The 13,824-nt window shown below is 39.4% G+C and overlaps 1 protein-coding gene across 1 annotated transcript in view; it reads left to right on the top strand.

Annotated features, from left to right (window-relative positions):
• Nucleotides 1-13,824, top strand: part of COL22A1 (collagen type XXII alpha 1 chain) — a 627,027-nt gene that overhangs the window by 457,217 nt on the left and 155,986 nt on the right. The window contains exons 34-36 of the mRNA XM_072602989.1: nucleotides 4,982-5,035; nucleotides 7,333-7,386; nucleotides 10,931-10,984. Of these exons, the coding sequence (XP_072459090.1) occupies nucleotides 4,982-5,035; nucleotides 7,333-7,386; nucleotides 10,931-10,984 (162 nt within the window). The remainder of the gene's footprint in view (nucleotides 1-4,981; nucleotides 5,036-7,332; nucleotides 7,387-10,930; nucleotides 10,985-13,824) is intronic.

The following is a 13,824-nucleotide window of genomic DNA, read 5'->3' on the forward strand; positions in this document are numbered from 1 at the left end:
GCCTTGAGGAACAGGGAGTGCAAAGGTCGTTATCACATTTTATAGAGTAGGAAATGAGGCTCAAAGAAACTGAAGGGAGGTACCCATGGCTACCCAGTTAGTAATAATCATTCACTTTTCTGCTGCTCTTTAAAGTATGCAAAATACTTTCCCCATAAAACCCTGTGAGGTAGGCAATACAAGAGCAAGCATTATTATCTGTCTGTAGTCATAGAATAACCCTAGAATTTGAGAGTTAAAGAGAACCTTAGCAGTCATATAGAGTCCAACACATACTAGACAGGAATATCATCTATTACTAGATAGTAGTGTCCCTGATCAGTTACCAAGCAGGCCTTTTCTCAAACCCCCACCCTCCAAGTTGGGGGAACTCACTACCCGTTGAGATAGGTCCTTCTATCTTTGGTCAGTGCCAGTTGTTAGGGGGAAGAATTGTTGTTTTTCCCCAATATCAAACTTAAATTCACTGCTGCACCTTCTACCTTTTGCTACTGACTCTTCCTTTTAGGACCAAAAAAATCCCAATTCCATGTGACAGATACTGTTATCTCATGCTCTCCCCCCAATGTTTTCTTTTCCAGGATAAACATCTCTTATTCCTTCAATGGTCCTCGTCATACAATGTGTTTTCCAGTCCCCTCTGGGGCCATGGGTAGACTCCTCAAATGAATTATTCCACCGCCATCACCAAGCAAGAGTAACCCAATCCCTCCCTCCAGAGATAACTGTCTTCCTCAGTCTCAACCTACTTGTCTTGTTACACTACAGTTACATATTTGTGTTCCATTTCACTCCTATGCACGTATTCCAACTCAACTATGTCATTATAAAAATGTGATCCACAGAACTAGAAAAACTATTTCAGATGAACCATGACTAGTACACAGATCCATCAAGAATACTACCTGCTTCCTTCAGGACTCTACTTTTATTATCACAGTCTAAGATCACATTAGCTCTTACAAATTCTCAGTCACACTGTTGACTCATACTGAGCCTAAAGTTGATAAAAACCCAAGGTCATTTGTGGCATATGAGGTGAATCATTCACATTGGTAAGAAAGACCAGAGGAAAAGAAGAGTTAACCAGGAATCTATGGCTTAACTATTAAGAAGAGCTTTGTAACCAGAAGGATTGATAAGGTTGGGTCTTTTTTATCTTTATATCCCTCCCGAAAAAGAAGCCTAGAGTACATATCACAGATGAACAGTATTCTCTGATAGGTCCACTTTCCTTGTTGCATGGGTTCTGGATAGAACTAGGAACTAGGAAAAACAGGACAGAGAAGTTGTGTGTGCGTTTGGTTACAGGAGAAATGTCCTGAGACAAGGGAGAGAAAGAACATAGACACAGATGTGTGAAAAAAAAGTCATCACAGCAGGGATAGCAAACAGAAGTGTTTCTGAGCTGAGTCAAGGTATATAGATCTGACTCCTGGGAGAAGGTGTGGGCAGGGTGTGGGTGTTCAAGGCTGGAGCAGATTAGCTGTGTCAGACTGTTCTTGCACCCCATGTGACTCCACTTCTATTTGCGTAAGTATGATTGCAGGGCTATGAGTGTTACTGAGCTATAGCCAGGGCAGACCCCAGCCTTTCTGAGGGAAGAGGAGTCAGGAAACAAAACTCAGTGATTATGGTGGCAAATAGCAAACATTTATTTCCACTAAGTCAAAGTAAGAATGTAGAGAGGAAGCAGGGGTGGGTAATGAAGTTGTCCTTGATGAATTCAAGTCCTCTGGCTCAGATGAACTCCATCCTTCATTACTGAAAGAGCTGGCAGATGGGATTGCTGAGCCACTGGCAGTGATATTGGAAAAGTAATGGAAATCAGGAGAGTTACTTCAAAATGGGAGAAGGGCAAATATCCTGATGTGTTAAAAGGAAAGAGAATAGAGTGCTCAAATCATAAGCCAGGGAGCTTGACTGCAATTCATAGAAAATTTTATAAAGAGATAGTTGAGTAGCATATAAAAAAGGCAATTACAAAGAATCAGCATCTTCATAAAGAACAGGTAGGGCCAGACTAGCCACATTTAGTTTTCTGGCTGGATAATTAAATTGGTAAGTAAAGGAGTGAAACCCTGGGTATATACTTCATCCAGATTTTTAGCAAGACTTTTCATAAAAAATGCTGTTGTAGAGGAGATGGATAGATGGATAAAGAGATGCGAAAACAATTCAGGACTTCTGGGACTGGTAGAACACAAGATTTGCGAATTGGTCATTGTCAATATGGAACACAGTCTCCAACAGAGAGCTGGGCTTGTCCCTGTTATTAGTGACTTGGATAAAACAATAGATGGCATGATCATTAAATTTGCAGATGGGACAAAGTTGGGAAGAATACATAAGATATTAGATGATAGAGTGAGGGTGCAAAAGGATAATGATGGGATAGAGCACCTCAAAAAGATGAAATTCAATGGGATAAATATAAATTTCTTGATTTGGGCAAAAAAAAAATAGTATCAACTTCACCAGGACAAAATAAGGGAAACATGGTTGGGCAGTAGTTCTGAAAAAAGATCTGGAATTTCTAGTGAACTGTTCATATAAGTTAGCAATATGATATGACAATTAAAAATTTACTGTGATATTGAGCTGCATCAAGAGGGCATAGGTTCTACGTATAGAGATATGATGGTCATATGAAAATCCCCTTATCATAAGCTCTTGTCAGACTGCATCTGGAGAACTGTGCTTAGTTCTGGTACTACAGTTTAAGAAACACATTAATAAGCTTGAGAGAAAGGAGAGGTGCACAAATAAGATGGTGAATAGTTTGGAGTTCTTGTCATAAGAATCAATTCAAGAGGGGTCTCTAGGTGGCATAGTGCATAGAACACTGGCCCTGGAGTCAGGAGGACCTGAGTTCAAATTCAACCTCAGACACTTATTAGCTGTGTGATCTTGGGCAAGTCACTTAAACCTGATTGCCTCAAAAAAAAAAATAGTCAATTCAAGATACTGGGTACATTACCTGAAAAGAAGACACATGGGGCATATAATAGTTGTCTTGAATTATATGACAGTGTCCTGTGGAAGGATTAGACCTCCTCTATTTGGTCATGGAGGGCAAAACCAGAAGCAAAGGATAGAAATTTCCAAGGAGTAAATTTAGGCTTGATGTTTAAAAACGAAACAAAACAACAACTGCCTAACAATGACAGTTGCCCCTAAATTAGAATGGACCACCTAAAGAGTTCATTGCCCCTCCCCCTTCTTGGATGTCTTTAAGCAGAGGCCAGAAGACTCCTTTCAGGTACCTTCCAGCTCTCAAACTCTGATTCTGTGATTTTGAGTCCACTGAGACTCAGACACTTTGAAGAACTGTAAGTCCTGACCACAGTCCCTTCATCAATGCTGACTTAACACTCTGTAGCCTGCAACCCACATGAACTCTTTCATCAAGAGTCAATGGTTTTATCCATGTGGGCATTCTCTCTACTCACACAGATGAGATTTGTCAGAGTATCTGGTGGAGCTCTCCTCTTGGATCTCCCACTGGTACCTCAAACTCAAGTTTTCCCCTTTCCCTATTAAAATCCTTCTACTTCCCCCAACTCTTTCCTCTCCTCTGAGGGTATCAGTATTCCTATGACCTACAGATTGGACTAATATAATAGTCCCCTCATTTGCCTTCTTGTTTTTATTCTTTCTCCAAGATTTCTTATACCTGATGTCCAAATAAGTAATGATCGTGATTGTGGGAATTTTGTGTTCCAAAAACATCAGTGCCTCTCAGTTACCTACCAGATAATTTAAAAATTATCAGTCTTGTCATACTAAGTCTTGTGTCATAACCCCTCCCTTTCACATACTTACCTATAACTAAAATGAACCATTCATCTCCTGCCTTCTTATTCTATCCTCTGTGTTCGCTTTGCTCACACTTTCCCTTCCTGAAAAACTCTTTCCTCTCACCCCTTTTTGACTTTTTAATTGCCCCCCTTCTTTCAGGTCTTTTTGGGGGTACCACTTCCTCCAAGCAGCCTCTTCTGATAGCTCCCTGCTCTGACCTCGTGAAAATCATGTCCTTATCTTGAATTCTTCACAGCGCTTTGTGTCTTTCTCTCCTTTGCATTTATCTAGCTGGGTGCTATAGTAGATAGAGCACAAAGACTGGAGTCAAGAAGACCTGAGTTCAAATCTGACTTCAGATACTTCCTACCTAATTAATTAATAATGTATAAATTAGACACAATTTATACAAGTCATTTAGCCTCTCTTTCAGTTTCCTCAATTGTAAAATGGGGATAATAATAATAATACCTGCCCCCCCAGAGCTGTTGTAAGACTCAAATGAGGTACTATTTGTAAGGTTCTTAGAACCACACCTCATACAGTAGGTGCTTAATAAATGTTTGTGCCTGTCACCACTTTTATTTATCTCACCTTCTCTTGTATAATCTTACTTTGTACATGTCTTTAGCTCCATTAGGCTGCTAAGTTCTAATGAGTAGTGTCTGGGTTTTAGCAATCCTATATCTCAAAAGTGGGCACTAAAAGCTTTCACATAGCAGAGTATAAGAAATATTTGTTATCTCTGATTTTTCAATTTAGTTCCATTTAGGCATTGATGGGAACAGTGAAATTCAATGGAAAGAGTGTGGGATTTGAAGTTAGAGCACCGAATTCAAATGTCTCTACTGACCCATATACTTGTGTGATATAGGATGTCACTTAATTTCTCTTTTATTGAAAATAAAATTTAAAAAAATAGAAAGCTTCACCTAATGACTGTTCTTTCCATCTCTGAACATAATCTTATAATTTCAGAGGGAAAGTGGTAATCAATTACTCCCCTGTGTGTAACATACTTTAGTTTCAAAACATTTTCACTCAATTGGAAAATCTTTATGGTCTCTTCTGTCTTATATAGCCCTCTATAAGGCTCTGAAACTCAAGATCATGCACTTGTAATGATCTATGTGCTATGACACTCTCACCAATGACCTCCCTTTTGATCATCTCTTGCCAGGTGGAAGCGGGGCAGAAAGGAGAGAAAGGAGATCCAGGCATCAATGGGGAACTTGTGAGTATTTCAGTCGCCTTTGGTGCATTTGTCAAGTGGAGACCTGCTAGTTCCCAGATGTCACCTTGTTGAGGTCTATCCAATTTGAAGGGTCACATCTACTATAAACAAGTATTTGGAGTGACAATGCAATTCCCTCAAGGCTATGCACACTTTTCAAGGACTTCAGGGCTGTTTTAGCACAAGGATGCCTGTGCTGGTTGAGCTGTTGAATTAAATGAGATTACTTCCATCAATGGAATTCCAGATTTCTTTAATAACAGATTATTTTTTCCAGACCCTGCTACCCTGTTTGCCTACTTTGTCACAGTTCTGTGAACAGGGGTGCAAAACAAATTGACATGATGTTTATATGAGTATTTAGGGTTATTTTGTTTTGTCTTTATGAGCTGTGGTTTCTCTGAGTAGGAGATATACACCTCTAGCCACATATGTCAGGGCCCTGAAGCCACTGTCACAGCTGTACCTGAGGAAATAGCAAAGGACACAAGTGTTCTCAAGGATCCTACTGATGATGCATCTGGGACCCAGGAGAATCACGGCCCAGCTGTTTTGATGTACTCCAAGCCTAAGATCTCAGACAACCCAAAGTAAAGCCTTGTGTAGAAGACTTTCCTAGTGACAGAAAAAACTCAAGAGAGTCCAGACACACAGATAAAACAAGTTTACCCAGAGCCATACTGTGCTTTCATAAGGAGATCTCTCCTGGTTCTCCAATGTTCCTTACTTTCCATGCACACAACTCTATCCTTATAATATAAAGGGGCAGCCTGAACACCATCCCAGGAGCCTAGACTCATTCTGATTTTATCTTCTATCCATAATCAAAATAGAATGCAAATGATACCTTCATTAGGGCTATTGCTGGCAGTTATTTCTCGCTTCCACAACTCAACATAACCTGATTATGGGTTAACAGTATGACATCTGCAGCAGTTTGAAGGCCCCCAAAATTCAGAATAATATATTATGATTTTGTTAGAAAAGGTACTTTCTCAATACCTGTTACCACAAAACTCACTAACTCCTTAGATAGTGGAATCAGTGGGGAATCTCAACTACATAGTTGCCTAATAAGCGCCAAAAGCAGCCATTCAAAGATCAATCAAATAGTAAGTTGTTTTTTTTTTTTTTTCATTTTTCCTATACAGTGAAATCTCATTATGAGTCAATAGTAGGTTCTGGCTGCAAAAAGAAAAAAAAAGCTAACGTGATCTTAGATTGCATAAAGGATAATTAACACAAGGCAAGTGATGTTCCTACTCGATCACTGACAGAAAACTTCTAAGTACTAGATATCGATATAGATTTAATGTTCAAAGTTAAAATAGCCTAAAAATCATTTAATTCAGTTTATTTCCTCTTCAATATCTCTGACAAATGGTTATCCATTTTCTACTTGGATACTTTCAGTGATGAGTAATCCGCTGCCTCCTGAGGCAGCCTATATAATTTTTAAGCAATTCTAATTACTAAGGATTTTTAAATTAAATTAAGCTGAAATTTGATGTTCTATGACTTCTAGAGAGAGTAGCTAGGTGGTACAGGAGTCAAATGCTGGGTCTGGAGTCAGGAAGACCTTAGTTCAAATGTGACCTCAGACACTTAATAGGTGAGTGACCTAGTAAGAGTAAAGTGACTGTGGCCAAGTCACTTAGTCTATGTATACGTCAGTTTCTTCAGCTGTGAAATGGAGATAAAAATAACATTCACCTCCCAGTATCGTGAGGATTAATGAGGTAACATTTATAAGACACATAGTATATACTGAACACATACTTGTTACCTTCTTTCTACCCACTGGTCCCGCTTTTTCCCTGTGGGGTCAAACAAACCATATTAACCCTTCTTCCACTTGATTTTTCAAGAGAAATCGACAAATTAGAATACATTCAGAGGAGGGTGAATAGGAGGATTGATTGAGGAAACTGGGATTTTATAACCAAGAGAAAACTTAATGGGTGCTATAGCCCCAGCTTTAAATCTGAAAAAAAAAACAAACTATCTTGGAAAAAAAGGATTAGAGTATTTTTGCTTGACTATTGGATGACAGACCTAGTTCATGTCAGCTCAACCTAAGTTATAACCTCTCAACAGCAAGAGCTGTCCAAAAGTGAAATAAGTTGTCTCATAACATGATGAGCTCTCCATCACTGGATGTTATCAAGTTGAGATTGGAGAAATATTTGTCAGGAGTGTTGTAGATAGGAGTCCTACTTTTTGGGTAAGGTTGTTGACCTAGAAGAACTTTGAGATTCACTAATTCTATGATTCTATGTTCGTTTAATTGATTTTAGGGACCACGTGGTTTTCCAGGTGAAGTAGGACCAAAGGGACCTCCAGGACCCCCGGTAAGTGAAATCCTGCCTGTCTTCAGTTGGTCATGGCTTTCCAGTAGAAATCAACAAATATCCTGCTCTGTCATATAGTTCCATTCATAATGTTAATTTTTATGTTAGATATTTATATATCTTATAAATATTAGCAGACTGAGAGACATCACTATACCTGAGAAACCTGTCAAGCTCATGAAATAGTTGGGGTATAGTCAGGGGTGTGCTGGAGCCAGCTTGAACCAGCTCTCAAGATCTCAATGCCAACTTTTTAGTGTGATCATTTACATTTAGGAAATCATCAAATACTATTTAGATCAGAACTTGATTTATTTTGTTGATTGTCCAGACGTAAGAAAGTGATAGAAAAAATGTTAATAATGCAGATAAAATTTAAAGTATGTCATGTGTACAGTCTTTTACCTAATACCCTCAGTATAGTAGAGGGAGCAGTGAGTGAGGGCCTGAGTACCTGGTTTCCAGTACTAACTATATGAACTCACTCTAATCATTTAACTCTTCTGGGCCTTAGTAAAATAAAGCAGGGGGACTGAATTGAAATTTAAAATGTAATATTTCTTCCCAATTAGAGTAAAAGCAATTTTAACAATATTTTTTCAAATATTTAGTTCCAAATTTTCTCCCTCCCCCCCAAACTGAAAAGGCCAGAAATTTGACATAGGTAATACATGTGTAGTCATGCAAAACACATTAGGGATGAACGATTTTTAAAGTTCCTTCTTGCTCTAAAATTCAACATTCTGCCACTAATGCTACTGCATGAACTTGAGCAAGTTTTGAGGCCTCAGGTTCCTCATTTGAAAAAGACTACATGACCATGAAAGTTTCTTCCACTTCTAACATTTAATAACTCTATACTGCATTTCAGTTATTTATGAGATAACACCTGGGTTCAGCTCAGATGTGAGCTTTGTGAACACGAGCAAGTCTCTCCTCACCTCTCAGTTTCCTTGTCTGTAAAATGCCTATAATACTACTCCACAGGGCCGTTATGAGGATCAAATAAATGCAAAGTGATTTATATACCTTCAAATATGGTAAAAAAAAATACATTTTATTCACATTATTATTGGGAATCTGTGCCTTTTAAAATGTTTTCATATACCTTATGAATACTTAGAATCTATGCAGGCAATACTTCATGTCATGCTTTTTAGCATGAGAACAATGAAATAAGCAGTTTATACAATTAACTTTCAAATGTCCCACCCCCACCCCTCTATCTTCCTACCCCACTCCCACTGATGTACTTTCCTAATTATGTATTGCATAAATTGGTATGAAAGTTAGTTTCCATTTTCTGAATAATGAGTGGGAAAGGTGACCCAGATGTGTACGAGGTAACAGGATGGGATGAGAGATTTGCTGCAGACAGTTCGCAGTAGATAGCCCACACGTTAATAATTGAGAGTTGACTAAAATGCTCATTTAATTTCTTCAATGGGATTATAGGTACAATAGGACTAAAGGACATAAACGGATAAAATAGCACACTTTGTGGACTTAATAACTGTCATTATGTATAACTTACTCAGCCTGCTTCTGTAACCATTAAGCATAAACAATTAATATGCTTCACATACTGGTATTTACAGCAGGTCTTTTTGAGTGGGGCTTAATTGACTGAAGATAAGGCAATAGTTTTAGCATTCTAAATTTTACCATTTATAATATTTCCAAAAGAACTTCCATTTAAAAAGTGGTGGTCTTACATACACCCCAATTTGATGAATAATTCATATTCTCCTTGGTCAAGTAGAAGAACCACCTGGAACCTTTTCCCACTGGAAACATTGGTCCCAATCTCATCTCTGCTCTAGGTTGCTGTGTGTCCTAAGGCAAATCAATAGAATATTAGAATTATAGTACCTTAGAATATAAAATATTAGAATCAAAAGCGACCTTAAAATGTTGGAATTGAAGAGAACTTTAGAACATAGAATTTTAGAAAACAAAATCTTAGGATTTGGGGTGGAAGAAACCTTATAGATAATATAGTCCTCCAGGTAGCTCCCTCTAAGAATCATGACAAAGGTGAAATCAGTAAGATTCTGCTCCATATCAGACTCTAAATCTTATGCTCAAATCACTATAATTTGTTGTTGGCCAAGGGGCTATTCTTTTGATAATTTGGAAGCTATAAAGCATTTGTGTATAAATACAATTTGGCCTGTGATTTGGGCTCTCATAGGAAGGAGGACTTCCTCTGTTTAGATGAAATCTGTGTCAGATCCAGTATTCCTCATTTTTGAAGCCTTAGGTAAAACCATTTGCTCTTATCTGGGCCTGAGCTTCATCTTTTTTTTTAAAACTAGGATTAGATGGGATAAAATGATCCCTAAGGTGTTCTGTGTCCTAACATTCTTGTCTTAAGGTTTTTTTCAGCTTTGACAGTTTATATTTCAGGCAGGTTAGTGGTACAATGGATGAAACACTTTCCCTAGTATCAGGAAGACTAAATTCTGCCTTAGACATGTACTAACTGTATGACCCTGGACAAGTCATTCAACCTCTGTCTGCCCTAGTTTCCTCAACTGTAAAATGGGGATGATAGAGAAAAGCACCTAACTCCTAGAGTTGTTGTGAGGCTCAAATGAGATATTTATAAAAAAAAATATTTAGCACAGTATCAGGCACATAGTAGGTGTTTATTCCCCTTCCCTTTCTCTTTAATGCCCCATTCAAGTTTACTATTCTGTGGTACTGTTATGGACCCTTGGATCATGGATATGTATGGATCATACTATTATGGACCCTTAGATGAAATTTGAAGATTAAAATAAAAACTCTATAAGGACAGTATATAAAGTGAGAATTAGTTATAAAATGGGGATGATCAAACATGTGGGTATCCCAGGGTATGGTCCCTCCACTTATCAATTAGATTGTTAAATGACAGTCAGCTAGGAAGTAGCTGAAATGAAATGACTAGCTTATATCCACAAAACTGTATAATTAGTTTGTGAATTCATCAAGATGAATTTTATTTGACACATTGAGATATGTATGCTTCTTGAGGCAGAAACCAATTTTGCATCAGCACCTTTCATCATGCAGTGAAAAGAACCCCAATCTGGGAGTCAAGAACCTAGGGTTCTAGACCAGATTCTGTTAAGATCCAGCTGTATCATTTGGATCAAGTCAGTTCTCATGCTCTTGGCTTCCTCATTTATAATTGTAGAGGCCTTGGATTGGATAACCATAACAGGCTTTTTCAAATTTTATAATTTCAAAGGTAATTATTTAATGTTAACATTCTATGCTCTATATTCTTATATCCCTGACATGGTAACATTCTGTGTTATGTGTTCTGTCAGTCTATGTTCTAATATCTGAAAAGTACGTGCTCTTAAGACCCTTTCCACTTCTAGCATCCTATGAATCTGTGCTTTTCTCTGATGCTTTCCCATCTCCAAACATATAACTTTAGCTTTTTAGCTCCTCATTTGAATTGATTAGATCAGCCCCCTGCCTGGGATCCCAGATGTTGGGCTGAGTACAACAGTTTCTAATTTGCTTGTTCCCCTTTGTTTCCATGCAGGGTGCTCAAGGCCCAGAAGGAGCCCGAGGGGGACCTGGAGAGGCTGGAAACACTGTGAGTAATTGCCTCTCTGATGCGTCTCCTTAAAAGGGCACACAGCTGAAAGGATGCGCCAGCAGCTGCATTGCAGATTTTGGTTCTTGGGCTAATTCTGTAGAGGAGGAAGCGATCAGTAAACAATATCTCTTATTGAACTGCTTAGGATTGAGAAGAAATCAAATGGGCAGTTGCCTTTAAGTTCTCAGACTAGTCATTCATTACAGACTAATCCATTCATTACTTCATGTCAATATTTAAAAGAATTGGCCACTGAAGTTTGTTTCATCACAGATACACCATCACTGCCATCTTCCTTTCTGGTCTAGGCAGAACATAGATCTGGCTGCTCCCTTCCTTAGCTCCCATATCACCTCTCATCCAAGTTTCTAAGCACATTAGTACATTACTGTTCCATCTTCACATTTTCAACCAAAAAAGGCTAAGTTCTTCTACCACATCTAGGGCCATCTCCAGTCTGATATATATCTGTCCACTGGACACAGATGACTCCAGAGGAGAAAGTGAGGCTGGTGATTTTGCACAACCCTTCCTCATTTAAATCCAATTTACTTTTACATCATGCTGTTGGGGTCCTGTTCAAGAAGGAAGGAGAAAAAACAACACAGCACTGAGGATTAGGAGCTGCCATACTGGTCACTCAATTGGAACTGGCCAGTTAGGCAATACAGCTTTTTTCCCTCCCTCCCTCCCTCCTTTCTTCCTTCCTTCCTTCCTTCCTTCCTTCCTTCCTTCCTTCCTTCCTTCCTTCCTTCCTTGCTTCCTCCTTTCCTTTTTTCTTTCCTTCCCATTCAGAAACTTTGCAAGACATCTTGGAGTTTGTATGCTAGATTTATTTCTTAAGGACCAAGCTATAAACTCAAATCGCTGTGGCTGTCACTGATTGGCCAATAATAGGTCCCACGCCATACCTCACTTGGTCATTGTCTGGGCCCTGGTTGACTAAGAGTGAATGTAAATAGGAATTGTTTCTGTTTTGCAGAAACCCTGAGGGTCTTCCCGTCCCAGTTTGATTTTTTTTTCTACGTTAAGGAGGCATTCTTTCTCTCGTTGTTTTAATCTAATCATGATCACTGGATAAGCACTGCTTCAGTCAAACTGTGACCTACTAAGGACCTTAGTTTTAAAAGGCTCCCCGACATATGAGGCCATCTTCAATTGTCCTGATGTGTATCTAATCACTGGACTCAGATGGCTGTGGAGGGGAAAATGAGGCTGGTGACTTTGCACAGTCCTCCCTCACTTAAATCCAATTCACTTGCATGTCATAACATCATCTCCATGACAGAATGGACGGACAACAACAATTTCTCATTCAAAAAGCAAAGACGCTCAATATAAGCCCAGGCTTCAAAAAAAATCTCAGTTGGCCTCTTCCTTGCACTTATGATTGGTTGAAATGTGGTTTGTAAAAGTGTTACATAGGTATGCATCTTTCCACCTGCCACCTCAACCCAGCAGGTACCAAGCGGTATTAATGCACAAGGCAGAAGTTCAGAGCTTTAAATCAATTTGAAATTCTCAGTAAACTAATTGGCATGGAAGAAGAGAAAGGATTGGGATTCTTTGACTTCAGAGTTTATTCCTTTGACTGATAGACCCACCAAAACCACATTCTCAGGTATATATGTACTCAGACTTTCAGGGCAATTCTTATCAACAGTCACCAGTAGAAGAGATTTCACTGGAGAACAGTTCTTTTAAAAAAGGATTTGAGGGTCTGATGGACTGTAGTCTCCATATGACTCAGTGATGTCCCATGGAAGTCCAGAAAGCTAATGAGACCTGAGGATATATTAAGTAAAAACAGCAGTTTTCAAAATGAGAAAGATGGAAATACCACTGTATTCTGCCCTGTCTAGATGTTGTTTGGAGTATTAGATTTGTTTCTGGATAACAGATGTTTGAATGCCACATAAAACTGTAGCATGTCCAGAACAGAACATCCTGATCAGAGATAGATTTGTGCCAGGCCTAGAGGCCTGAGGGCTACTTGAGTCTTACCTTACCTATCGCAGGTCTTCGGCTGGCCAAACCGGATAAACGTATGAGAGAAGAGACTTTCCAGAGTCGAACAAGGGTTAGGCTTTATTCAGGGTCTTGGTTACATGTGCAGGGGGAACTCTTCCTTAGGAGAGAGAGAGAAATCTCCCAAGGAGGCAAAGATCTTACAGTAAGAGAATGAAAGCAGAAGTGGAAGTGGGGAGAGAGGGGAGAGGGGCTTTCTGTCCTGTAAGGGTCCCTCAGCGCTAAGAGCCTTCAGGCTTTCCTGACCCTACTTAAGCTCTCCTGCCACATAGTTTGCACCTGAATACCGTGCCTGTTAGATAACAATAGGTGTGCTCAGATCTGGGCCAATCTCGAGGGCGGGGATGCTCTCTCCCAGCACCTTTCTCACGGGAAGAGGCGGAAATGCACGAGATAGCTCGGTCTCACACCTCAATTCCCTGCTGTTCCCTGGGGGGCCTCATGAGAACTCTAAGGTTTAGAAGTTCTCACCTTTACCCGCCCGAGACTGTCCACATGGAACTGAGCTTACACCCCCAACATCTCCCCTTTTTTGTTTTGCGCAGAGCGCACATGGCCCTAGAGCAAATAGCGGCTGGAGGCTAAGTGGGTTAGGGAGGCCTTTAGCATATGAGTACCCCATAACAAGAACTTCATTTACACAGAAATCTGCAGCTAGCGCAACAACTGACAAAGAGAGGCATCCAACAAAACAAAGATGAAACTATGGCTGAATTACAACAAGAGGAAGTGCAGTCACTAATTCCAAAGCATATTCTAAGAGAAGTAGCTCAGTGCTGGCTCCTTACACTACACCACCCCCTCAGTCA

Source organism: Notamacropus eugenii, chromosome 4 (genome assembly GCF_028372415.1).
Source record: "Notamacropus eugenii isolate mMacEug1 chromosome 4, mMacEug1.pri_v2, whole genome shotgun sequence".
NCBI classification, from domain to species: domain Eukaryota; kingdom Metazoa; phylum Chordata; class Mammalia; order Diprotodontia; family Macropodidae; genus Notamacropus; species Notamacropus eugenii.